Source organism: Tupaia chinensis, unplaced genomic scaffold (assembly GCF_000334495.1).
Source record: "Tupaia chinensis unplaced genomic scaffold, TupChi_1.0 Scaffold138601_1, whole genome shotgun sequence".
NCBI lineage: Eukaryota > Metazoa > Chordata > Mammalia > Scandentia > Tupaiidae > Tupaia > Tupaia belangeri.
In genome coordinates, this window is record NW_006198494.1 from 550,405 (window position 1) to 576,865 (window position 26,461).

The following is a 26,461-nucleotide window of genomic DNA, read 5'->3' on the forward strand; positions in this document are numbered from 1 at the left end:
TGGTGGGGAGAGCCCCATTTCTGCAGTAACTTGAGGTGGGGGAGGAACAGGCAGGACAGGTTTTGGCGTTGAGTCTGATACTTGACCACATCTTCAATAGGTAGGAGATCAAGTCTGCAGGAAAAGACAAAACCTGCGGAAGAGGCAAACACTGGCGCCCGACAAGCCCATATTCTGGGTGCAAACTGTGGTGGTCAACTCATTGGGCTTTGCCTGGGAAAGTCCAGGGCCTTGACAACTCTGATTTTGCCTAACAAACTTGAACTGGTCACCCGAGTTCTAATCCCGACCTCTGCGCCCGCGGGTACAGAGACAGCCCTCGGGGTCGCGGTCACACTGCCCGCGGGGTTCGGCTCCCACGCCTCGTGCCCTCCTGCATCAAGACTACAAGTCCCAGCAGGCCGCGAGGCGCCCCCACACCAGGGACCAGGCAGGTCCTCAGCGGGCCTGCGCGTGGGAGCCCGTGCGTGCCGGCGTCGACGCGCTGACGTCAGGGGGGGTTCATGCGTGCGGACGTCAGTTCACTGAGCTGTACTCTTCGCGCCTCTTCTGGTTCGCTCAGGTTGCCGAAGTCCGGCGACAGGAGGACTCGTACCTGATATTTTTGCAGCGGTTTTGCCCCCCCCCCCCCCCCCCGCTTATTTTTGGAACGGTAGTGGTTTAAAAGCTCGTGAGAACGGGCCACCAGCCTTAGTCCTCCTTCCTCCGAGTTTGCGACTCCCGAGTCCGAGATGGACAAAGTCTGTGCTGTTTTTGGAGGCTCCCGGGGCATTGGCAGGGCAGTGGCCCAGTTAATGGCCCGGAAGGGTTACCGACTGGCTATCATCGCCAGAAATCTCGAAGGGGCCAAGGCCGCCGCAGGTGACCTGGGCGGTAGGTACCGAACTGGAGTTGTCCAGGTGTGGGGCGCAGGCCAGGCGCCGGGAGTCTCCGCATCTGTGAAAGGGGCGAGTCTGGCGGCTGCGGCTCTGGAGTTTGGCGACCGAGCCGTGTGCAGGAGCGCTCGGTCTGCAGGGTGGACCCCGGCGTGTGCAGAAACCCTTCCTGGTCCTCACCTCCCGCCTGCTGCTGCGCTGCCTGCTGCCAGGGTGAACACTTGGGGTTTTCTTTGAGACTTGCAGGCTTGTGAGGCCCGGTTAATAAGCACCCTCCTCCCTGGGGCTAGTGCTAACCTGATCGTAAAGGGCTGCTTTGTTTTGGCATCCGTTAGGAGAGATCCACATAATAGTTATGTTTTTATGTAGGGAAAAGGGCGAGATCCCGGTGGGGCAGCGAGAGACCCGGGGGCGGAAAGGAGTTGAACAGGAAAGGTGGGCGTGCCAGATAGGGCTTGCTCAGTTTCGCTGAGGGCTGTTTTTGCCCCTGTGCCAAGGCACAAAGCAGTATTTCAGAGAAACCCTCTTGACTACCAGCCAGTTTTGAGATTTACCTGGTTGGCTTTTGCTATATCCGTAAGCACTTCAATAATAAGTTATTAAATTGTTTCGGTGAATTTTGCAGATGGACAATTGAGATTTGTTCTGCTAAATTTCTTTTTATTGCATTTAAGTTTTTTTGCTTTTTTTCCCCCCTCCTTATTTGTAATATATTAGTCATTATTTTGTGCCTTTAAGTATCTTGGTAGTAGGGAGAAATAGAACTTTTGAAAGATACTAAGACATTATTTAGTTACTAGAATATATGCACACTTTATTTACTATTAGGCAGTCTTTCTTTTGGAGGTGACAGGTGGGGGAGAGGAGCTTCCTGTTGTTTACTGTAAAATATCATCGATTGGCTTGGTGTCACCAATTCAGCCTAATTGTTCACATGGGTTGGGAGAATATTGGGATCTCTAAAGGAAAAAAAATGCGTAAGTTATAGCTCAGAATTTCAGTGAAGGCTTGCAGCTCCTATTTATTGCTATTCTAACAACGGAGGGAAAAATTGGTGCCCCTTACCTGATCATCTAAGCCATCCATGTTTGCTGGACTAGATTAAAGCTGTTTATGCTTTGAAGGGTAACAGACCCAGCAAGTCTTCAGGTACAAGTCAAGAATGAGACACAAAATGCTTTTAGGCCTTCATTTCCTTGAAATGTTTTTTTTTTTTTATGAGTAATTGGTTTTCATCTAGAAAATGTGATTTCCAATGTAACTTACTGTTTGAAAGACTTGAGGGAGTAATGTTAATGCGTACCATTTGGCAAAGTCAGGCACAAAATATTTATTCTAGATTTTCTTTTTTTAAGGTTTTTGCCATAGGAGGAGTGTGCTCAATGGTGAGAGACAGAGACAGTAAGAGGGAAAGTGAGAAGTCACTCCTGGGGCCAAGGCGAAGGATGACCATGCCTCAGTCCCTTCTCCATTCTTCTGAGACTTTGGGCATATGTGCACACAGGCTCAGTGTGATTTCCAGGCCACCAGGTCTGGGACTGAAACTGCAGCCAGCCATGTGGGAGTCCAGCACCTTAACCACTAAGCCACTAGCTGGCCCTGCCAAATGCATTTTTTAAAAGACTTACTTAATTTTATTTATCATTATTATTATTATTGTTTTAAAATTTGCTGTAGGACGTGTGCTTAGCAGAGAGAGAGAGAGAATTAGAAAGCAATCCACCAGGCCTGGAACTTGAATGCTGTTGGCTACATGGGAGTCCAGTGTTTTGTTTTATTTTTCAAAAAATTATTTAACTTTATTTATGTTTAATTTGACCAGAGAAGGACAGAGCTAGAGAGAGGGGGAAAGTGAACCTCTGGTTTGGGGAGTAGAACTGCTGTCAGCCACGCGTGAGTTCCGTTCCCTTAACCACCACCCCATCTGTTGGCCCCAAGAAGTCCATTGTTTTAACCACTACACCACCTGCTGGCCCTTGTCACCAAATGCTTTGTAAAAAGTGTACATTTTTGAGAGTTAACAGTTGCTTTCTTTCTAAAAAAAAAAAATTATTTCTTCCATGAGCAAGAGACAGAGAAAGAGAGAGAGTAGCCCCTGTCAGGGTCATGATACCTTGATCCATCCCTAGCTTCACCCTACTCTTGCAATTGTAAGCACACAGGTATACTCAGGGAGTATGTTGGACGTGAACTGGAAACTTTCCCATGTGGATCAACCTTTGGATCTTCCTGCTGCTCCACAGTCTGACTCCACGGTTGCTTTTAGTATTAAGTTGGTGCAAAAGCAATTTTAATTTTAGACTGTGCATTTTAAGTAAAATGGCTCAAACACATCTTTACTAATCAATATAGGAACTGTTAAAATCAACCCATTTTTGCCAACAAGAAATAAGTTTATTTCTGTAGTGTAAAGAATCCATGCTTTGGGATTTAAAGAGCTCTTAGGAAGTATCTTCTGCATCTTGCTGGTTGTGGAAGCATTCTCCCTGCAAAAAGTTGTCAAGATGTGTGAAGAAATGATATTCAGTTGGTGAAAGGTCAGATGTATATAGGGGTTGAGGCAAAACTTCCTAGTCTATTCGTTTAGCTTTTTCAAAAAAAAATATTAAAAAATTTTTTTTTCCATAGAGTGAGCACTTGCCAGAGAGAGAGAGACAGAGACGACAGAGACAGTGAGACCCCTTCTTCATCCCCCCCACCCCCGCCCCGGGATTTTGGGCATGCATGCACACATGCCTGGTATGATTTTCAAGCCTTCAGGTTTGGGACTCCAAACTGCATTCGGCCATGAGAGAGTCCAGAGCTTTAGCCACCATGCCGCTTACTGGCCCCTTGTTCGGCGTTTGAAGCATTGGTTGTGCTCTGTGCAGTCAAGCATTATTGTGGAGAAGAATTGGGCCCTTCCTGTTGACCAATGCCAGCAGTAGGAATTGCAGTTTTCCGTGCATCTCATCCCCATTTGCTGAGCATACTTCTCAGATCTAGTGGTTTTGCTGCAATTCAGAAAGGTGTAGTGGATCAGACTACACCAAACAGTGACCATGACCTTTTTTTTTTTGGTGTAAATTTGGCTTAGGGAAATGCTTTGGAGCTTCTCAGTCCAGTCATTGAGCTGGTTGTCTCCAGTTGTCATAAAACGCACTTTTTGTCACGTGTCACAATCTGATCGAGAAAGAGTTGTATAGAATAAGAGAAGATGCACTTTAAAACTGACGTTTTGATTTTCGATTAGCTAATGAGACACCCACTTATCGAGCTTTTCCACCTTTCCTATTTGCTTCAAATTCCAACGAAGCTTAGAGTGGTCAGTGTAGAGTTCTTCGCCAGCCTCTCAGGTAGTTGTGAGAGGATCAGTTTGATGATTGCTCTCTATTGTTTGTTACCAACTCCCAATAGCTGTACACCACTCCTCATCTTCAAGGCTTTCGTCTCCTTTGCAAAACTCATTGAACCACCACTGTGCTGTACGTTCATTCGTTAGCAGTTTCTAGGCCAAATGCTTGTTGATGTTGCTAGTTGTCTCTGCCCCCTTATGACCTGTTTTGAATTCAAATAAGAAAATTGCTCAAATTTGATTTTTCTAGCATTTCCATAATCTAAATTACATATAAACAGTAGGTTATGCATCATTAGTGAAAAGTAAATGCACATTAAAATGATGTGTAACATAACCACATTGATTTAAGAATGTATCCAATAGCGAATGGCAAATTTCAACAATACAAAACCACAATTATTTTTGCACCAACCTAATAGGACCTTTTTGGGGGAAATTTATAGTTTTAGTACTTCTACAGCATCCTAGGTTGTCTCATCTCTCCTGATGGTCAGCTATATGTCCCCATAATGAATAGTGCCCAAAATCTCAGGAGGAGAATGGAGGAGAAGGGATTATGGTTGGCCATCCCTGCTAGGTGTGATTTCTCTCTTTTCCTCTCACTGTTTCTCTCTGGTGAACACCTTAGGGCAAAAAAACAAAAGGAGGGACCAGCAGTTAGCATAATGGCTATGGCGCTGGACTCCCATGTAGTTGACTGCGGTTTGCGTCCCGGACCCGGTGGCTTAAAACTCATGCTGGGTGCGTGTGTGTGCATGCCCAAGACCCCGAGAAGAGAATGGAGGAGAAGGGATTGCAGCATGGCCATCCCCCCTGGGGGGTGATTTCTCACTTTCTGTCTCTCTGTCTCTGTCTGTCTGTCTGGCGAGTGCCTGTGCCCTATGGCAAAAACCTCTCCAAAAAAAAAAAGAAAGAACAAAAATACAAAAGGAAAAATGAGGAAACCCTAGAGTTCATGCTCATTGGCCAAAGAAACCAACTCAAAAAAACCTAATAGACATAAACTTCAAAAAATTAATGTGTTGAATTGGGTAGCATGGGTTCAGTGTTAAAGCTATAAAATATTGGGGCTGGTAGGTGGTGTGATGGTCGAGAGTGCGGATTCCAATATGGCTGACCGTGATTTGAGTCCTGGACCTGGTGGTTTGCTTTCTCACTTTCTCTCTCTCTCTCTCTCTGTCTCTCTTTGGTCAAATTTAAATAGATAAATAAATAAATAAATAAATAAATAAATAAAGTAATTCTTTTAAAAACTCTATAAAATATTTAAAAAAAAAACTATAAAATATTAGATAAATTTTAAAAAAGCATTATAAACTTGTACAGTTTCTTCCCGTACTTTTTATTGATTAAAAACATAGTTTTAAAGTGAAGTTTCTTTAATATTACTTTATTTCTTATTCTTTGTTATGTACCCAGTTTCATTAGACAATGACATGAGAGCCGGGCCCATGATATATTCATTTTTTATCTCTAGGTTCTAGATTAGTATAGGCAAACCATATAGTAGATCTTAAAATGTGTTGTATAAGTTTAAAATTCAAGTTATACTTTATCAGTAATTCTAGTTTAACTCTTGTTGTGTAGGAGATCATTTGGCGTTTAGCTGTGATGTTGCTAAAGAACACGATGTTCAAAATACATTTGAAGAGATGGAAAAACATTTAGGTCAAGTAAATTTCTTGGTAAACGCAGCTGGTGTTAACAGGTTAGTCACAGATTTAAGTCCGGTTCTAAAGTCCTTATTGATTTTGTATTTCCCTTCCCAATGTCTGATTAGTATGAGTAACATATTGTTTTACTTCAAATTGGAATAAAAACTATATATTTTATGAGTTTGCCTGACAATCTTTCTTTTGTGCTGAGATATATACTAAGTGTCCAATTTGATAACTTTTAATAATGTAATCACACACACACTTGTGCATGTATATATACACACACACACAACTATATCAATGTGTATATATACACACACATATAAATGTGTATATATGTGTGTGTGTGTGTGTGTGTGTTTATATTGTGTGTATCTATACACATTTATTTATTTGTTTTCAAAGTATATTTACTTCCTTCCTGAGAAAGGATCACCCTCAACAGGTTCTCATGCCATGATCTTCCCCAGCCTTTCCATTCAGCCAAGATGATGGACATTTGTGTATGCCTGGCATGTACAGGCTGACCGGGGAATTAGACCCCGATATTTCATATAGCTTCCAACGTTGCAGAACACTGTGCTGTTGCTGTGCCAATGGTGATGTGATTTTTCAACCATTTTGACCTATGGAATATTTCCAACACTCCAGAAGGCTTTCTTAGTTTCTTCTCAGTTAATACTTCCTTGGGGCTAGCCCCATGGTCTAGTACTTAAGGAAACCAGATCCCATGAGACTGACCTTGGTTTTAATCCTGGCCCTGGTGACTTGAAAAGCTCACTGGGCTTTGCATGCTTCAAATCCTGACAGGAGGGAGAAATGGAGGAAAAGGGATTATGGCATGGTCATATTCCATTGGGAGATGCCTTCTTCCTCTCCCTGTCTCTTTCTCTGGTGAGCACATGTACCATTTGAGAAAACAACAAAAATTCCTTATAGTGAACTGTTATTCTGAATTCTGTCACTATATTTAAGTTTTGCCAGTTCATAAACTAAATATTGATGAATTTATAAGATGACTAATTTTTTAAATGATAAATTTAGAAAACAATATTTAGTATAACTTATTAATTCTTTTACTAAGCAAGGCATAGAATGGGTATTTCTTGGGTCATTCAAACTGTTTGCATACATGGTAATGCTTTATTCATTTTTATTTTTTGTGAGTTTTTTTTTCTTTTTTTTTTTTGCTATAAGACATGTGCACTCACCAGACAGACAGAGACAGAGAGACAGAAAGCAAGAAATCACCCCCAAGGGGAAATGGCCATGCCACAATCCCTTCTCCCCCATTCTTTTCCCAGGATCTTGGGCATACACACACACACATGCACCTGGTGTGAGTTTTAAGCTGCTGGGTCCAGGACTTGAACCACAGTCAACTGCATGGGGGTCCAAGGATGTAACCATTATACCATCTGCTGGTCTGCATGGTAATGCTTTTAGCAATTAGTACTCTAGTTGAGAGGAGTTAGGAACCTGTCTTCCAAATAGATCTTTTTTTTTTTTTTTTTGGAGAGGTTTTTGCTATAGGGTGCATGCACTCGCCAGAAAGACAGAGAGAGACAGAGAGACAGCGAGAAATCACCCCCCAGGGGGGATGGCCACGCCACAATCCCTTCTCCTCCATTCTCTTCTCGGGATCTTGGGCATGCACGCACACGCGCCTGGCATGAGTTTAAGCCACCGGGTCCAGGACTTAAACCGCGGTCGACTACATGGGAGTCCAGCAACATAGCCATTACACTAACTGCTGGTCTCCCAAATAGATCTTTTCTGATTCATAAGTAGTTATTATTTTAAGGTTTTGCCACAGGGTGTGTGTACTTGCTAGAGAGAGACTGAGAAAGTGAGAAGTCACCCTCTAGCGGGATGACCATGTTGCAATCCCTTCTCCTCCATTCTCTTCTTGGGGTTCTGGGCACACACACACATGTGCTCACATGATTTTCAAGTTTCCAGGTCTGGGACTGGAACTGTGGCTGGCCATATGGGAGTCCAGCGCCTTAACCACCATGCTAGCTGATGGTCCCAATCAGTAGTATTTTAATGCTTTTTTAAAATAAAAAAAAAAAAATTATTCTTATTTTTTTAAAAACAGTGGTATTTTAAGGCAAGTTCAAAATGGCTCTAGGCATTCTAGCTTAGATATAGAAAGCACACCCCTCTCTACCTTCAGTAAAAAAATCTATTTACTTATGGTTTATTTGATCTAATTAAAAAACACTCTTTCTCTTTGAAGGGATAGTCTTTTAGTGAGAACAAAAACTGAAGATATGCTCTCTCAGCTTCATACCAACCTCTTGGGCTCCATGCTGACCTGTAAAGCTGCCATGAGGACTATGATTCAACAACAGGGAGGGGCCATCGTTAATGTAGGTGAGTCTTCACTTCCATGCATTGATAATTGCCCCTTAAAAAATTTAATCCACTAATTTGGAGTTTATTCATCTGCAAACTTGGATAAAATTTTATCTTTTTATTAATTATGGAAAAAAGGATTTAATTAACCAATTATTGATTAACACAAAAATCACAAATCCATATCCCTGCAGAGGTCAGGTAGGTTTTAAATGAGTAATGCTACCAAGTACTAAAGAAATGACAGCACAAGCCACATGGTAAATGTCAAGACATTTGGCTTCAGTGTTCACAGGCCATGTAGACTCATAGAGGCCACCGCTGTTCACATCCAGTAGATTGTTGTAATGCATGAAATGAGATCCATTTTGCCTGCAATTTTGACATTTCAAGAGAATTTGACATTCTAATTTTTTTTTTTTTTTTGAGAGAGATTTTTGGTATAGGGTACGTGCACTCACTGGAGAGAAAGAGAGACAGAAAGTGAGAAATTACCCTCCACAGGGGATGACTGCTTTTCAGTCCCTTCTCTGTTATCCTCTCAGGACTTGGGGCATGCAGGCATATGTGCCCGGCATGAGTTTTAAGCTATCAGGTCTGGTACTCGAATTCCTTTTGACTACGTGGGAGTCTAGAAAATGTAAGCATTACACCATCTTGACGTTCCATTTTTTTTTATACGAAACCTAATATTTGGCAAGGAATTTAAAAATAATAGATCAGGGAGGCTAAAAAATAATGTTTACAGCAGTTGCATGGGCCACTGATAAATCTAGTGCAGAGGTTTAAAGGAAGTTAAAACTTTTTTGCTTTTGGTAATGAGTATAAGTAACTCCTAGTCTTCAGTTCCTCTGACTCACTGGGCATATAAAATTAAAAATGCAAAACATCTTAGAAATTTATTTCAGTTGGGTAATTTGAGTCTAGTAGCACACTATCTACTTTTTATTTTTAAGTGGAAAGAGTTTAAAAGGCCACAAAAGGTGGATGCTGCTCCGTTAAAGTCAGTGACCTTATTCTTTTCAATATAGGAAATGACTTTCCAGGCCACAATTTAAGTTTTATCCCTTTTGAAAATGAGGAAAGAATAACCAGGCTAATAAACTAAGGGGACATTAGCATATTTTTGACATTTCTTTTTAAAAAGGAATTATTTAATTTTATTTATTATTATTATTATTATTTAATTTGCTGTCAAGCGCATGCACTCACTGGAGAGAGAAAGTAAGAAAGCAAGTCTCCAGGTCCAAGACTTGGTCAGCCATGTGGAATTCTATGCCCTACCCACCATGCCACCTGCTGGCCAACATTTCTTTAAAAGTGTTAAGGATTGGGACTAGCAATTAGCATAATGGCTATGTCGCTGTACTCCCATGTAGTCGACTGCGATTTGAGTCCCAGACCTGGTGGCTTAAACTTAGGCCAGGTCCATGTATGTGCGTGCCCAAGATCCCAAGAGGAGAATGGAGGAGAAGGCATTGTGGCGTGGCCATCCCCCCCGGGGTGATTTCTCGCTTTCTGTCTCTGACTCTCTCTGTTTTTCTGGCAAGCACAGGCGCCCTATAGCAAAAACCTCTCCAAAAAAAAAAAAAAGAAAAAGAAAAAAACCAAGAAAGTGTTAGGGATCACTTTTCTTATAAAGGGGATTAGTAAATGAGTTGACTGTTAGCTTCTCACAGAGCCAGATAATGACTTTGAGTTCTTATAAACTGGCACACAAGTCTTGATCATCTGATAACATGGTATATATTTATCTCTAAAATATTTCCCATTTAGGTATATTTTAAAAATGTGTATTTATTCACAACTTTTAGGAAATTCTTAAAGTAAGTAAAAATAGATAAGTACATAACTGAAAATAACTTAAGAGAATCTTCTAACAGAAAAGACTACTTTAGGGCTGACTCTGTGGCTTGGCGGTCCTCACCTCCTGTGCCCTCTCCTCTCCCTTCTATTCTCCTTCTCTCCTATGCCCCTTTCTCCATCCATCTGTATTTCCAGTCTGATGTCTCTCCACTCTGTGCTTCACAGTTCTCCTTTTTCAGTAACTGGCATATGATATTATGATGTGGGCAAATATTTTAATATTGGACTTGATTATAATAGAAAACGTATTTGGAATGTTTTCTTTTTCTAAAATAAAATTACATAAAATTTTTTTGTGTGGTTGTTGATTAATTTTTATAGTATGTATACAAGTCAGTGGTGCAGAAAATTACTTTTCTATTTCTGCTTTGTAAGAATTTATTTGCATATAGTTGATATTTGAATTATAAAGTATTCTTACATATTTATTAAATGAAGTCACTGAAGAATCTAGTAGGCAATGCAAGTCACAATATATAGCTGAAAGTAACAAAATTACAAAATGTTTAAAATCGAAGCTTTGCTAATTAATTTAGATCAACAGTAACTCAAATTTAGAGTGAGTGATCTTCAAATGAACTATTTTATATGGAAGTGACATTCTTATGTCAATGGTGTGGAATCATAAAATTAATCAGCCCTTTTCTGGTTTTTACCTTTTTCTGTTAGAGACCTTTATAATATAAACAACAGAATTTTCATCATATCTTATCCACGCAAATCTTAGAGTGGGTCCTTTTCACTTGCTGGATCAATATGCAAGTCTCCTGCCTGGCATTTGTGGTTTTGCATCTGCTATTTTAGATCTCATTTTCTGTATGAATCCAAGCAGACTTGGAGTCTTAACATTTTATGACTCAAACTGCAATGGTTAGAATTTCTAATTTTAGCAACGGACAAAGTAAAATGAGTTTTTATCTTTTTATTATGAATTATCTGAATTTCCAAATAACTTTATTAATTTGTTTGAATTTGATCTTCTTTTTCTTTTTTCTTTCCTAGGAAGTATTATTGGTGTAAGAGGTAATTCTGGCCAGTCTGTGTATAGCGCTAGTAAAGGAGGATTAGTTGGATTTTCTCGTTCTCTTGCTAAAGAGGTAGCAAGAAAGAAAATCAGAGTGAATGTGGTTGCACCAGGTCAGTGAAACTTTTTATTATTAAGATAATTGCAGATTATAATTTTGTTTTATAGAGAAGAAAGCCAATAATTGGCCTATTAATCAATAGTCATTAATCATCATCTGGATAGAGCAGTTTTTGTTTTGTTTTTTTTTTTTGAGAGAGATTTTTGTTATAGGGTACATCTCTTTCTGGGGAGACAGAGACAGAAAACGAGAAGTCACCCCTGAGGGTGGATGGCCACGCCTCAGTCCCTTCTCCATTCTCCTCTCGGGATCTTGGGCACACACTCACATGTGCCAGGTGTGAGTTTTAAGCCACTGGTCCAGAGCTCGAACTGCAATTGACTACGTGGGAGTCCAGCTACATAACCATTATGCTATCTACTTGTTCCCTAAATAGAATTGTTGTACAATCATTGTGAAAAGAAGTAATGAACTGGTGAGTAGAAAAACATTCCTTGTACCTCATATTTTACATAAGTTCTTTAAGTTTTACATTAATTATGGAATACTTTAAGGTAGAGGAACTCGAGTTGATTTTTCGTCATTTTTCACAATTTGGAAAACAGACTTAAGATTTAGAGTTTCTTGCCCAAGACTATATAGCTATTTGATAGTTTATGGCAGAATTATTACTAAAGGCTTTATCGTTTGATTTCTACCTAAGGTAAATCTTAAAAATAATGCTCCTGGGACCAGCAGTTAGCGTAATACCTATGTCGTTGGACTCTCACGTAGTCAACCGCAGTTCGAGTCCCGGACCCCGTGGCTTAAACTTACACCAGGCATGAGTGTGTGTGTGCCCAAGATCCCAAGAGGAGAATAGAGGAGAAGGGATTATGCGTGGCCATCCCCCCTGGGAGGTGATTTCTCACTTTCTGTCTCTCTGTCTCTCTGTCTTTCCCGTGAGTGCACATTCCTTATAACAGAAACCTCTAAAAAAAAAAACTCCCTTAGATTTTCTTTGTATCATTACAAGCATTAGGTCTTTTTTGCCCTTTTGCTTCTGTGAGCCGTCTAAACTATCTGGAACCTTCCAAATTCCTAACTTTTTTTTTTTTTTAAGAGAGTTTTTTGCTGTAGGGCGTGTGCATTCACTGGAGAGACAGAGAAAGCGAGAAATCACTCCCCACGGGGGATGGCTACGCCATAGTCCCTTCTCCATTCTCCTCTTGGGATTTTGGGCATGCACACACATGCGCCTGGTGTGAGTTTTAAGCTGCTGGGCCTGGGACCTAAACCACAGTCGAGTACATGGGAGTCCAGCAATGTAACCATTATGCCATCTGCTGATCCCCTAAATTCTTAACTTTTACCATTATATTATTTGTCCTTTACCAAGTTACTGGTTGATAAAACTGCCTGGATTTGAAGAAGGTGAAAAGATGCTAAAATTCAAATCTGCATTATCACTGATTAACTGGTGTGGTAGAAATTTTGAATAGGTATTTTCTCAATTTTTGAATAAAATGAGTGTTTTCACTCATTTTATGCCAATTAGCCATCTCTGTTTTAGCTCACTGCAGGTTTTTAAGAATTAGTTACCTAAAAACCTACCTGTGGTGGCATGCACTGGTAAGACGCCATTGCTCTGTAGGTTTAGTTGTGCTCTCGCTAAAGAGGTAGCAAGAAATCAGAGTGCATGTGGTTTCAGGTCAGTGAAACTTTTGTTAAGATAATTATTGATTATAATTTTTGTTTTGTAAAGAAGAAAGCCCTCAATTGGCCTATTAATTGATAGTGAGAAGCCTGGGTTTGAATCCCAGTCTACTCTGAAAACTAGATGTGGTGGTGTGCTCCCATTGTCCCAGCTCTTCTGGAGGCTGAGACAGTAGGATTGCAAGAGAGCAAAACCCTGTCCTAAAATAAAACAAAATAAAATAACTTATATTAAGACAGTTTATTTTGGTTCACTGATTATACTGATTATTTGAAGAAAGAGTGGGCTGACATAGACCTTCACTTCCTTTGCCAGTCATTCATGGCTCCAGCTTGCAGCCTGGAGTTGGTGTTTCTCTGGACAGTGATGTTGGGCCAGCAGGTATCAGGGATTTATCATAATGTCCTGTTTTTGTCCTGTTATGTAATGTGCCTTCATAACAGATTGTTTAGGCACAGAGACTGGCCACATCCATGAAAATTTGATAAATTACTGTGGTTTAGATGTATCTACCTGTCAGAAGAAAGAGAGAGAGAGAGAGAGAGAGAGAGAGACAGAAAGAGGAAGAAAGGAAGGGTGGGAGGGAGGGAGGGAGGGAGGAAGGAGAAGAGAAGAGAAGAGAAAAGGAAAGGAAACCCAAAGCTGCCTTGTCGTTGTCTTGGCACTGCTTTCTTCTCGTGCGTGCTGTGTGAAAGCCAGTTGATCTTAGTGTTAGCCTAGGCAAACCATCTGTGGAATAATAACTTACTGGTGGTTTGGAAATACATGTGTTTGCTTCCCTTTCTCTTCATGATTGGAATAGTGTAGGTAATGAAGAGTGAATTTTTGGTCATGATTTAAAAGCTGAATGGTGGAGGGGCAATGCGAGTAGTTCTAACTCATGATAACTCATGCAGCACACTTCTGGGGGGTGGTCTCCTGTGTGTAGGGGCTTGCTACGTCCCCACTTACAAAAACGAGTCATAGATATCTGCCACAAGGAGCTAAGTATAGTGGGAAGCACAGATATATAAGCAAATTATCATGCCATGTGGTGAATATGAATATGAATATGAAGTACATATATGATGCCATGGAAACACTGAAGTAACGCATAGTTTTATTTAGAATGAATTAATTGACGAGGTAATGGGCTGAGTAAGTGGGAATCCAGTTCATATCCAAAAGGAAAATTTTAGGAGCATTATAGATGTATGGTGTAGCTTCTCTTCAGGAGCTTACTCTCCAGTGCCATTCATACTACAGACTGAAAATCTCTTGCTAAAAATTTGGCTACTTAATAGGATGACTTTTATTATGTTTTACTGGTTCAATATATCTAGCAGATTTCATAGTCTGAATATATATTATAGTTTAGAGGCAAAGTACAAATCAAAATAGTAAAATTAAATCAACTCTGCAGATTACTTATTAACTTTATTTTAGATAGTAATTCCAGGCTTTTTTTTAACCCGATTTTTCTACAGAGCTAATGGACATCAAAATTTAAAAATAGTTAAAAAAAAAATATATATATCAGTTTTCCTGGTCACTTTAAAATGGGGGTTCTAATTGGCAAAACTTCTGATTAAAAAAATCATAACAGGAAAAACAAGGAATGAATAAAAAAATAAATGGGGTGTCATTCATTGTTTAATACTGTTGACTCTTGATCAGTGGTTGCTAAGCTCTGGTATTACTTTAAAGAAGCTTCTTGTCCCAGTCTCTGTGGTGCAGTTGATTGCATACTAAACTGTGGAACTGGAAGCAGTGTGCTGACTGCAGTTCGAGTCTCTCACCTGGTTGCCTTGAAAACACACAGGAGTGTGTGCGCATGCACAATCTTGGTAGGACAGAGGACTGGAAGAAAGGGATTGTGGCATGACTGAGCTGTGTGAAGGGTGTTTCTCTTTTTCTGTCTTTCTGTCCTACTCTCTTTTATATATTTGTGTGCTCTATGATGAATAAAAAAGATAAAAGGAAAAATGAACTTCTTACCATAGATACATTTTACTGATTGGAAAATATCCATAGTCTAATGTGCTAATTGGCACCACACACTGCTTTCTTTTGTAAACATAATACAAATTTGTGCCGGGTAAAATTTTAGTATAGTCTTTGGCAAGAACCTTGTTTCTTCTCTTAGTAAAGTGTCTGAAATTATTTTAGTTCTTTCTAGGCCCTAGAAACTTACACTAGAAAATAGAAATCAGAGCTGGTAGACATATCAAATAACTGGTAGACATATCCAATTTAAGACATCACATCTCAAAATTGTTAATACTGGTGACAGGCTAAACTCCTGGCCTCATTTAAATATAAAGTCTACTGTATATAAACATGCTGAAAACTAAAATAGCAACCTAGAAATATAGAAATGAATGTTGCTGTTGTACTAGATAGCTAGTCAAAAAAGGATAAAGGAAATATATTTCTTGTAGAGTTTATATCAATTATAAAATCTTATAGGACAAGAACTATGCACTTATTTTTATGAGCAAGAGTATCCCTTTTCTTAGAGTTCATATTTTCAAAAAGAGTGTACTAGATATTTCATCATATGTATGGGACTAAAATAGAAATACCTTTGTTATAATTTGCTTGTTATTTTGGTGACTGTTCATTGACTTAAGACATAGTAGCATCATTTGTTGGACAGTGGCACCTACTGGTAGTTTATAATCTTTGTAGCCCAGCTTGAAAGATATTATAAATACAGACTTAGGAGGAGAAGAAGAACATTTCCAGATCTTTACAAACAAACTGATAAAATGATATGGAAGAGAGTCCTTCAGAGGCCAAGAGGAGAGCACAAGCTGGGAAGCAACAGAAGCCCAAAGGTGGGTGTGGGATGTTTAAGGACTGCTAGTCTCTCTCCTCTGGTCTATACTACAATATATAGTATAGAACGCAGCATACTGCTTATATGTAGTGCTCTGGCTTGTCAGTTTATTTATAAATGAGGACCACATGATTCATGACCTGTAGCATAAAATGACATTGGAACTTGGTACAAGCTTAATTTGTCATTAGAGACCAGTTTCACAATTTTTATTTTGTTTCTGATAAACTGGAGACAGGTATATAAGAGTTTTTAAAAGCTGCAGATGAGGGTCTTGGGCATTTATTGAAACCTGTAGAACTGTGCAGTCTGGCAAACCCTAATAGGAAGTCTTATTTAACAGTGCATTTAGTACCATTCATCAGTTGTGAGGGGTGTGCCTTGGTAAGGCATGTTAGTAATAAGGGGAAATGGGGATGGTGATAAAGGGGTATATGGAAACTTGGTTCATTCTGCTCAATTTTTCTATAAACCTAAAATTACTCTTTTTTATTTTTTACTATATTTTTTAATTTCAAGAAAAGCAGATTTAGCTTTAATAAATAAAAGAAATGCTAAGGAAATATGCTTAAAACTGAAAGCCAGGATACAGGTTGGGATTCTGTTCAAATAGTAGGTACATGGACTTATTGGCAGCTCAAGGTAAGACAAAATCCTTAAAACCAGAAAACAAAGCCTAGAAGAAAATCAGCAATGTTTTAGTCAAAAGTCATAAAATTCTATTTCACCAGTTCGGTCTCATGTGCTTAATCTGTCTTCTGTTGTGATTCAATTTTCCCAGTTAAATTCTGGGATATAATATTCAACTCCAGTCTTGTCCCCATGATTAAGTTGGTCATTTTCTTAGTTTTTGAACTCTTATTTCTGTGTGACTGTATTTAATTGTCTTGGTATAGCACTCTCTGCAGAACTTCTTGGAAATCTGGTCTGGTGTTGGTAAATTCTTTCAGGTTTTGATAATCTGAGAATGGTCTTGTCTTTTCTTCCCATATGAAAGATAATCTTGTGTATCCTTGGTTGCAGTTGCTTTTCCCTTAACACTTTGAATATATTGTCCCATTCTTTCCTCACTTGCATTGTTTCCGATGAGAGATCCGCTGTCAGCCTGATGGGATATCCTTTGTAGGTATCTTGATGTTTCTCTCTTGCCAATCTTAGTATCTCGTCTTTGTCTGTGGTTTTGCTCAATCTGGCTATAATGTGGAGAAGATCTTCTTGGTTTGATTCTATTGGGGATCCTTTGTATTTCTTGGGACTGGATCTTTGAATGCCTCTCTAGGTTTAGAAAGTTTTCTTCCAGGATATTATGGAATATATTGTCAATGCCCTTAAGGGTCTCTTCCCCTTTTGGGATAGCAATTATCCAGATGTTTGGACGTTTGATGGTATCTACTATTTCTCGTATAATATTCTCATTTTTTTGGCAATTTTCTCAGTCTAGGCCAGTGATTCTGTCTTCTACATCTGAGATCCAATTTTTGGTATGATCTAGTCTGCTTTTAATACTTTCAGAAGAAGTTTTGACTTCCTGTATTATAGTCTTCATCTCTATCATGTCCATTTGATTATTTTTTATAGTGTGAATTTCCTCTTTTAGACCTTGCAAAAATTTCCCCACCTCCTGAAGCTCGTCAGCTCCTTTCCCCTGCTTCTTTGGCAGTTCATTGTCTTTTTTCTCTTTGATCTCTGTGAGTGTTGTCACCATGAAAATTCTAAATTCTTTATCTGACATTTCCATGATTTTCATCATACTATGTGAGGATGAAGAAGAAGAATTATTTTTCCTTGGAAGAGAGATATTTTCTTGTTTTTCCATATTTCTTGTGAGCCTGCGGGACTTCCAGTCATCTGATGGATAGTGCATTTCTTCTCATTCTTGAAGTTCAATCTGAGTGTTCAGGGGCATGCAGGAGGAGGTGATCTGCAATCTCCTTTCCGATCTGTTCTCACTCTTTGTGCATCAGAATCAGTGGGAATAGAGGAATATTCTGACCCTAATTTTATCCAGGATTTTAGATCCTGTTCACTTGGACCTGTCTAAATATTTACTGTGTAGGAGCTGAGAAGCCAATAGTAAAGATAAAGAAAAAGAAAAGAATTAGAGAAAAGGAAAGAAGAAAATAGAAAAAAAAGGATAAAAACTATAGATTTTAATTTTAAAGGGCAAAAATTGAAAACCACGCAGCACGCAAGCAATATTTCAAAGCTGAAGTTCAGGATCCATATGTAGATGGGCCTTGGGTTTGTGCCTTTCTAGAAATAATTGAGGAAGAAGTTTCAGCAGAAAATCTTCATTTTAAGTCTCTGAAAACAATATTTCACAGCTTAAATTCAGAATCCATGTCTAAAATGACTCTTAAAAACAAAATATTAATTAAAAAAAGACCTTGCATTTAATGATGAAAGGCTTTTTGGATGTGTTCTTATTTTCCACATCGAGCATCATAGTTGAAGAGGAAAAACTTGATATTGATGAGTTCATCCTTTCCTTTCAGCTGGGCTTCTTGTGCCCAGGCTTTGGAAGCAGATGTGGGCTGTGGTTTGAGTCTTCCACTCAGTTGCCTTGAAAAAACGCCAGGTGTGTGCATGTGCTTCATACTTTTATTGGAGAATTCAGTAATGGCTAACAGCTGTCCCATGGGGTTTTTCAGTCAAAATATTCATTCACTGGGACCAACAGATGGCACAGTGGTTGTGTTGCTGGACTCCTTTGTAGTTGACTGCAGTTTGAGGCCAGACCTGGCAGCTTAAAACTCACACTGGATGCATGTGCGTGCTTGCCTAAAATCCTGAGAGGAGACTGGAGTAGGGTTTGTGGACTGGCCATCCTCCTTGGGAAGTTATTTCTCATTTTCTGTCTCTGTCTCTCTTCTGTCTCTCTGGCAAGAGCATGCACCCTATAGCAAAAATCTCTCTTAAACAATAATAAAGTATACACACACACATACACACATTCATTCATTCGCTGGTCTGGGGAGAAATTGTGGCAAGCTTCCCCTAATGAAATAATACCCTTATCTTCCAAGCTTGAACAGTGAGTGGAGGTAGAATCTTCATGGGAGGGGGTTAAACGTCAATCCCAGTTTTGGACTTGTCCTCATGTCAGATTCAGAGGGCACCACATGCTTTACAACCCTGGTTTAAAGTGAACAAGGTGATAGTAGAAGTGAATGTAGAATGTAGTGTTTCAAAAGACCTTATTAAAAGCTTCAAGATATTAGCTTTTAATCGACCCAGCTCAGTTGCTTTCAGAGGACCACCACCCATCCTGTATCTTATGTGGCAGAGGCATCCTCCTGTCGCATTGGCGTTGTCCATCAACTTTCCTCTCTGCCTAAGTCCCCTTGTCTGAGGCTTGCTTTCTACATGTCTTGCTCTAGATCTGTTTCCCCCCCTGCCCCCCAAGATGAAAATACCTTCAGCTGGCCTCTCATAGCTCATGTGCCCTTATCTATTTTGTCTCTCAAAGGACAAACACATCAGGATTAGCATCTACCCAGAAGCAGGGCAGGTCAGTTCCCTTCGGCACAGGGTGAGTGGGAAAACCCAGATTAGCATCGATGCTTTCTGAATTTGTACTTATTCTAAACTTCACACACCTACCACTATAGGACGTAAACGTCCTTATAGGGGAGTTTGCTTTCCTAAATGTCAAGTAAAGTTAAGAGAGTCATGAAGTCTACTTAATGAGTTATTCTTTTCATCTTCAAATCTTAGTGTTGTAGAGCTAAAAGAAGCACAAAGATCTATCATTTTCAATCTGCTTCATTTATAATACATGAAGAGCCATGGAGTTTTAGGTAGTACATGACTTTTCTCCAGGGCATAGCTTTAATAGTATTAGCAAGGCAGGGATTGGAATTTAGTTTAATGTGTCCTAATCCATTTACCACAAAATGCATTTGAGAAAAGCCTACTGGAGCTAGTAAGAAGTTGAGCATGGAATTTTCTAGCTTATAGTCACAAGGTTTTTCTTACAAAAGAAAGTAGTTTTATTAAAATGCATCATTGATTTTTCTGCTGAGAGTTTGAGGTATTAGTAGGAAGTATCTTATGCCAATTTTGTTAGAATTCAGAAAGGCATAGAGTATAGGATAATTGTGTCATGAACTCTATGAAAAGAAAAGATAAACTTTTTTTTTTTTTTTAAAGAGATTTTTGCTGTAGGGCTCCTGTGCTTGGTGGAGAGACAGAAAGTGAGAAACCACCCTTCCAGGAGGGATGGCCATGCTGCAATCCCTTCTCCTTCATTCTCCTCTCAGGATTTTGGGCACACACACACAAATACACACAGGCCCAGCATGAGTTTCAAGCTACTGAGTCTGGGACTTGAACCATGGTCAGCCATGTGGGTGTCCAGCAATGTAACTATTATGCCATCTGCTGGTTTCTTGAAAAGATGAAATTTTAAATGTTACACTCATAATTTTAACTTACGTAACTTATATAACAAATGTGAAGTGAATTTTCTTCCTAGAATATGCTCTATGGCACCTTTGATAATAAGTCTGTTCAAAGGCAGAAAAATTTTGGTTATCAGGAACTCCAATAGTGTTCTTAAGATGATTGGGTTGCCTGTTGATTATTATGGCTCTCCACTGTATGTTGTTTCACTGGAAATGATCATTATCTGTGTCAGCTGCTGCTGCTTTTATTTTTGCATTCCTTCTGGCCAGCTTGTTGTTCTTGAAGATGAAAGGAAATGTTGCTTTTATTATTTAATTTTTAAATTTTTAGTTGGCTGTAGGTCGCATATGCTCATGAGAGAGAGAGAGAGAGAGAGACAGACAGAGGACAGATTGACCAAGAGAGAGAAAGTAAGAAATCACCCCTCGGGAGATGATCATACCACAGTCCCTTCCCCTGCGTTCTCCTCTCAGGATTTTGGGCATGCACACACGTGTACCCGGTGTGATTTTCAAGCCCTGGGGACTCAAACCTCTGGGAATAAAACCATATGGTTGGCCATGTGGAATCCTGCTTTCCCAACTGACTTTTAAAATAAATGTAGTGAGATTTTATGACAGAGGAGATTGAATTTCACAGTGTAATCCAACAGTGAAATTAGTTTTGTTATTCTAGGCCCTCATTACAGACTATCTGAAGTAACTTTTTATCTGAGTACAAAATGAGATATATCCGTTGTAGGTAGTTTGGAAAGAAGAGCAAAGTACAAAGAAGAAAATAAATATCTTTCGTTTGTAGTTCCATTATCTAATAGTCTGGTGTGTGTGTGTGTATAAATATATAATAAATATATGTGTGTGTATATATATAAATATATACAGATGTATTTATGTATATACACATTTATGTGTGTATACATATATACACAGACATATTTACATACACACATACATATGTATATACGCACACACGTATATGTATATACACATATGTATATATACACATGTATATATACGCACACATATGTATATACACACATGTATATACACACACACCAGACTATTAGATATATTATATATTATACATATATAATATATATATGTATAAAATAGTTGAAAAGTTTATTTCTTGGGCCAGCAAGTAGTGTAGTGGTTAAGGCACTGGATCCCAAATGGCCAACTCTGTGGTTTGAGTTCTGACCATGAGGCTTGATGTATGTGCATGTACAAAATCTCCTGAGGAGACAGGAGGAGAAGGGGTTGCAGCATGGTCATCCACCCTGGGGGATGATTTCTTACTTTCCCTCTTTCTCGCTCTATCTTTCTGTGAGTTTATATACTCTATAGCAAAAACTTTTTCGAAAAAGGTAATTTTTTTCCATGAACAAGAGAGAGTGTGAAAGAGGGAGACAGAGACAAAGCAAAAGTACCCCCATAATGGTCTTGACACCACAGTCCACCCCCAGCCTTAGCTAGCTCCAGATCATGGACACATGTGTTCGGTATACTTAGGGAGATCTCTGGATGTGACCTGAAACCTACCTGTGTGGGTCAGTCTCACAGGGTCGTATTTTGCCTAGCCCATGTATATATATATATATATATATTTTTTTTTAATAATTAGTATGTATTATTAGTTTTTTGTTTGTTTTTAATAATAGCAAAATTGAGCTAATTTGCAACTTTTTAAATATACAGTTTTTAAATTATATTTTATATATTGCTATTGTTTTTAATATGACCAACGAGAGAGAGAGAAACTGAGAAAGAAAGCTGCCAGATCTAGGACTCTAACTGTGGTTGGCTATGCAGGAGTTCAGTGTTTTAACCACCACATCACCTGCTGACCCTTTAATATACAATTTAAAAAATTATATGAAATATTCTATAGTACTCTCTAATTTAAAATTTAAATGATTTATTATTATTATTTTTAAATCGCTATAGAAAACAAGTTCTCACCAAAGTCGGGGGAAGAGGGAAAGTGAGAAAGCAAGCTACCAGATCTGGGATATGAATCACAATTGGCTGTCTGGGAGTCTAACACCTTAACCACCGTGCCACCTCCTGGCCTCCTTCTATAGCACTTTCAATGTTTGCATATAATTTTATGTGGCTGTATCGTACCTTATTTAACCAGTTTTTTATTGAAAGACCTTCAGTGTGTTTCCAGTTTTTTCCTAATAAAACTCACTGTCATAGACTCTCTGATAGTAAAATTTATTGTTATTTATTACAAGCCTTTTTTCCTTCAAAAATTACTTACTAATTTTTACTTCTTATTGTTTTAAAATTTGCTGTAGTGCACATGCATTCACCAGCGAGAGACAGAGAAAGAGAGAGGGAAAGCGAGAAAGCAAGCCACCAGGTCTAGGACTTGAACCATGGTCAGCCATGTAGGAGTCCAGCACCCTAATCACCATGCCAACTGCTGGCTTCTCTTAGAAGTCTTTTAGGAAAATGTTTACATATTTATAAATGAAGCTCTAAGGAAAAATAAAGTTAATAGTTTTATACTATTGCATAATAAACCATGTCCTAATGTTAATTCTTTCTCCATTGTGTGGTTCATACCATGATACTTAAATTCTTCTAGAATTACTTATTAAATTTTGTTTATTATTATTATATTTTAATTTGTTATAGGACACATGTGTTCACTACAGAGAGACAGAGAGAGAAAGTGAGAAAGCAAGCCACCAGGTCTGGGACTCAAACCATGGCCATGTGGGAGCCCAGCACCTTAATCACCAGGCCACCTGTAGGCTCCTGTCATGATATTTTAATGACAATATATTTGGTTGTCAGAAAAGTTATGACATATTTTTCTATGCAAAAAATGTGTCATGACTTTCCCCAAAACCCAGTATTTAAGTTGGTTTGTCATTTGAGTGATAAATGATTTAGTGTTAGCATAACCTAATTTGAAAACTATGTTTTTGAGATTGGATCTTAAACTTTCACTTCAAACATCATGTCTGACTATTAGTCCATCTACTTTTATGACTTTAACCTCAAAAATTTTTTTTCTAACGTTACTTTCTTGATTAATATTTGCTCTTTAAAAAAAAAAACCTAAAGGATTGAATGGGGACAGAATAATAACTATATGAGTTAATCTTTTTTTTTTTTTTTTTTGAGAGGTTTTCGCTATAGGGTACTTTTACTTGCCAGAAGAACAGAGACAGAGAGACAGAAAGCAAGAAATCACCCCTCTGGGGGGATGGCCACGCTACAATCCCTTCTCCTCCATTCTCCTCTTGGGATCTTGGGCACGCATGCACACACGCTTAGCATGAGTTTAAGCCACCGGGTCCGGGACTCGACCTGCGGTCAGCTACGTGGGGGTTCAGCGACAGCCATTATGCTAACTGCTGGTCCCATGAGTTAATCATTTTATTAGTAATATGTTTTTATATGTCTCTGACCAATCTTTTAAGATTTTCTTAGTAAGTCTAGAGATCTTCCTGCCATGTATCTGTAATTATTTAGAACTAGTTACTTCAGGTACAAGCAGTTAGCATAATGGCTATGCCAATGGACTCCCATGTAGTCGACCATGGTTCGAGTCCCAGATGCGGTGACTTAAACTCACACTGGGCACGTGTGCGCCCAAGATCCCGAGAGGAGAATAGAGGAGAAGAAATTGCGGCGTGGCCATCCCCCCTGGTGGGGGGATTTCTTGCTTTCTGACTCTTTCTGGCAAGCACACGTGCCCTATGGCAAAAACCTCTCCAAAAAGAAAAAAAAGAACTAGTTACTTCACATATATTTATACTGTCAAGCTTTAGTACAGACAGCAGTAACACATTAAATCTTGAATTTTCTGCGTATACTTGCACCAGAATTGGATATAAACATGAGCTCTTTTTCTTAGATGGATATAGTAAATACTGGTCTTCGCAATCATCAGCCCTCTTAGCTATAGCAAGTGGAATTAATTTTTGTCAGAACTGTCAAATGTGCTCATGTGACCATGTTTGTGGGAAAATACTTTCCTTTCCTCTATACTGATTTCACTCTTACCACCACCAGTGAAAAATTAATCAGTTCTCTGATATTCTTGTACATGCATCCATATGAATATTCATCATACTGTCTTACATCATAATTGGGTGTGCAAGTAACTGTCTCCTCCATAAATTATAGGTCCCCCAAGGAATGGATGTTTGTTTTATTCATGCTTTTATCTCCCCACTTTGACTTTGCTAGGAGCTGAGCCAAGTACTTAGGGTCACATGTTTTGGAGTTAAATAAATGTGCACAGAGCTAAATCGAATACGGTTGTATACTTGGTTACTTGATTGCTAAGAAAACTCTGTATTTTTTCCTAAACAAGGTTTATTAATAATCTCAAATTTTCAGGGGCAAATTAATTAAAAAAAAAACAAGCAGATGTCTTAGTGTTTATCCTTTTCAACTAAATAGATCAATGTTTCTCTTTTTAGGATTTATTCACACAGATATGACAAAAGACTTGAAAGAAGAACATTTAAAGAAAAATATTCCTCTTGGGAGGTTTGGAGAAACTGTTGAGGTGGCACATGCGGTTGTGTTTCTTTTGGAGTCACCATATATTACGGGACACGTTCTAGTAGTGGATGGGGGATTACAGCTCATGATATAATGTCCATGTTTTTCAGTTGTTATGGGGGTTAGCATGAAGGACACACATTGTGTTTGGCTGTTGATTAGACAATCATACCTACATAGGTGACATTTGCAGTTCAAACCTACTGATGCTACAGATGTTGATTTCTGTCTTTACATGAATATATCTAAACAGAACAATGTGACCAATTATGTTTTCCAAAGGGTATGTGTAATCTATCTTTGGTTATCTGAAGGCTGTAGCAGTGTGAGTATATAGGCATTTTGCAAGTCATATACATTGGTACATGTATTCATTTATATATTTTGCTTCAAAAATGGAAAAAATTATACTTCTCGTTGTGATGAGTTATTTTATTGCATCAGACTGAATTTTCTGGAATTTAACCTTTTGGGCTATTGACAAAATAAGAGTATTTACAGGACACTGACCTGCTGTCAGTACTTTAGATAGAGATCAACATTGTATTCCTTTTGCATATGTTGGGTGATCAGTTTTATATACGTCAGATAAAATAGTGTCAGTTAGAATAAGGTATAAGTTTAGAGTTTATTTCTTGGAGTGGTATTACTCTAAATTGAGCCACTGGGTAAAATAATCTATAAATGTTAAATCTGATACAATTGACCCATTCTTTAGAAATTCTTTTAAGGTTTTAATATCTGATACAATAATAAGGTATATAGATTAGGAGGTTTTTTATCCACGAAAATCTCAGTATAGTGAGCTACTTAAAAACAGTGCAAGATGGGGCCAGCAGGTGGCATGGTGGTTAAAAGCGCTGGATTCCCACATGGCTGACCATGGTCTAGTCCCGGACCTGGCGGCTTGCTCTCTCACTTTGCCTTTCTCACTTGCTCTGTAGGTCAAATTAAATAATAATAACAAATGGAATTAAATAAATAAATAAATTTTAAAAAGTACAAAAAAATAACAGTCTAAAAGTTTAGTATTTTCTATTAATGACTATAATAATTATTCTAAAATTTTTGAATGATAATAAGTAATTGCTTATGAATAATCATAAATAACAGATATGTAATAACAATGAATTCAGTGTCTTTTTAAGAAACTGTTAAAAATTTCTTTTTTAAAAATAATTATTTAATTTAATTTTATTTATTATCATTATTTTATTTTTTAAATTTGACCAGAAAGAGAGAGAGGGAAAGTGAGAAAGCAAGCTGCCAGGTCCAGGACTTGAATCAGCCAGCCATGTGAGAGTCCAGGACCTTAACCACTATGTCACCTGCGGGTCCCTAAACCTTTATTCTTTAAAGAGATTATTTCCCAGAGAATAGCAGTAAAGACACAAACCAAATGTAAAATATTAGGCCATGTCTATTTTGCATTAACTTTTTGTAGGGACTAGTTTGATATTTTAGTGTCTCTTGATTCATGTTAATTTTTATTATTTTCAAAATGTCTTAAATATTTTGTAAAAGTAGTATTTAAAATATTTTAAAATATGCTTCAGAAAGAATTTTAAAAAGTAATCTTTTAAGAGCTTTTTTGGAGCTAATCATTATGTAAGTAGAGATTTAATTTTATTTGAAAGTGTAAAAATATGAATAGGACATACTAATAAATTAATAATGTTATTTCAAACTGATGGAGTATGTAGAGAGATCTTCAATAGGTAAAATAAATTTTTGTTGCTTCTCTCCAGGTAAATTTTCCACCTGTTCTCACTGATCAGGTAGAATTTTTAATTTGATCATGTATTCTATTTCTGAAGTTAGTT

The 26,461-nt window shown here is 38.4% G+C and overlaps 1 protein-coding gene across 1 annotated transcript; it reads left to right on the plus strand.

The window, feature by feature from the left end:
- Positions 1–636: 636 nt before the first annotated feature.
- On the plus strand, positions 637–25,544 carry CBR4 (carbonyl reductase 4). The gene is made up of 5 exons (XM_006161451.3): positions 637–873; positions 5,800–5,920; positions 8,113–8,249; positions 11,100–11,234; positions 24,554–25,544. The coding sequence occupies exons 1-5, from the start codon at positions 732–734 to the stop codon at positions 24,730–24,732; spliced, it is 714 nt and encodes a 237-aa protein (XP_006161513.1). The 5' UTR covers positions 637–731; the 3' UTR covers positions 24,733–25,544.
- Positions 25,545–26,461: the final 917 nt, after the last annotated feature.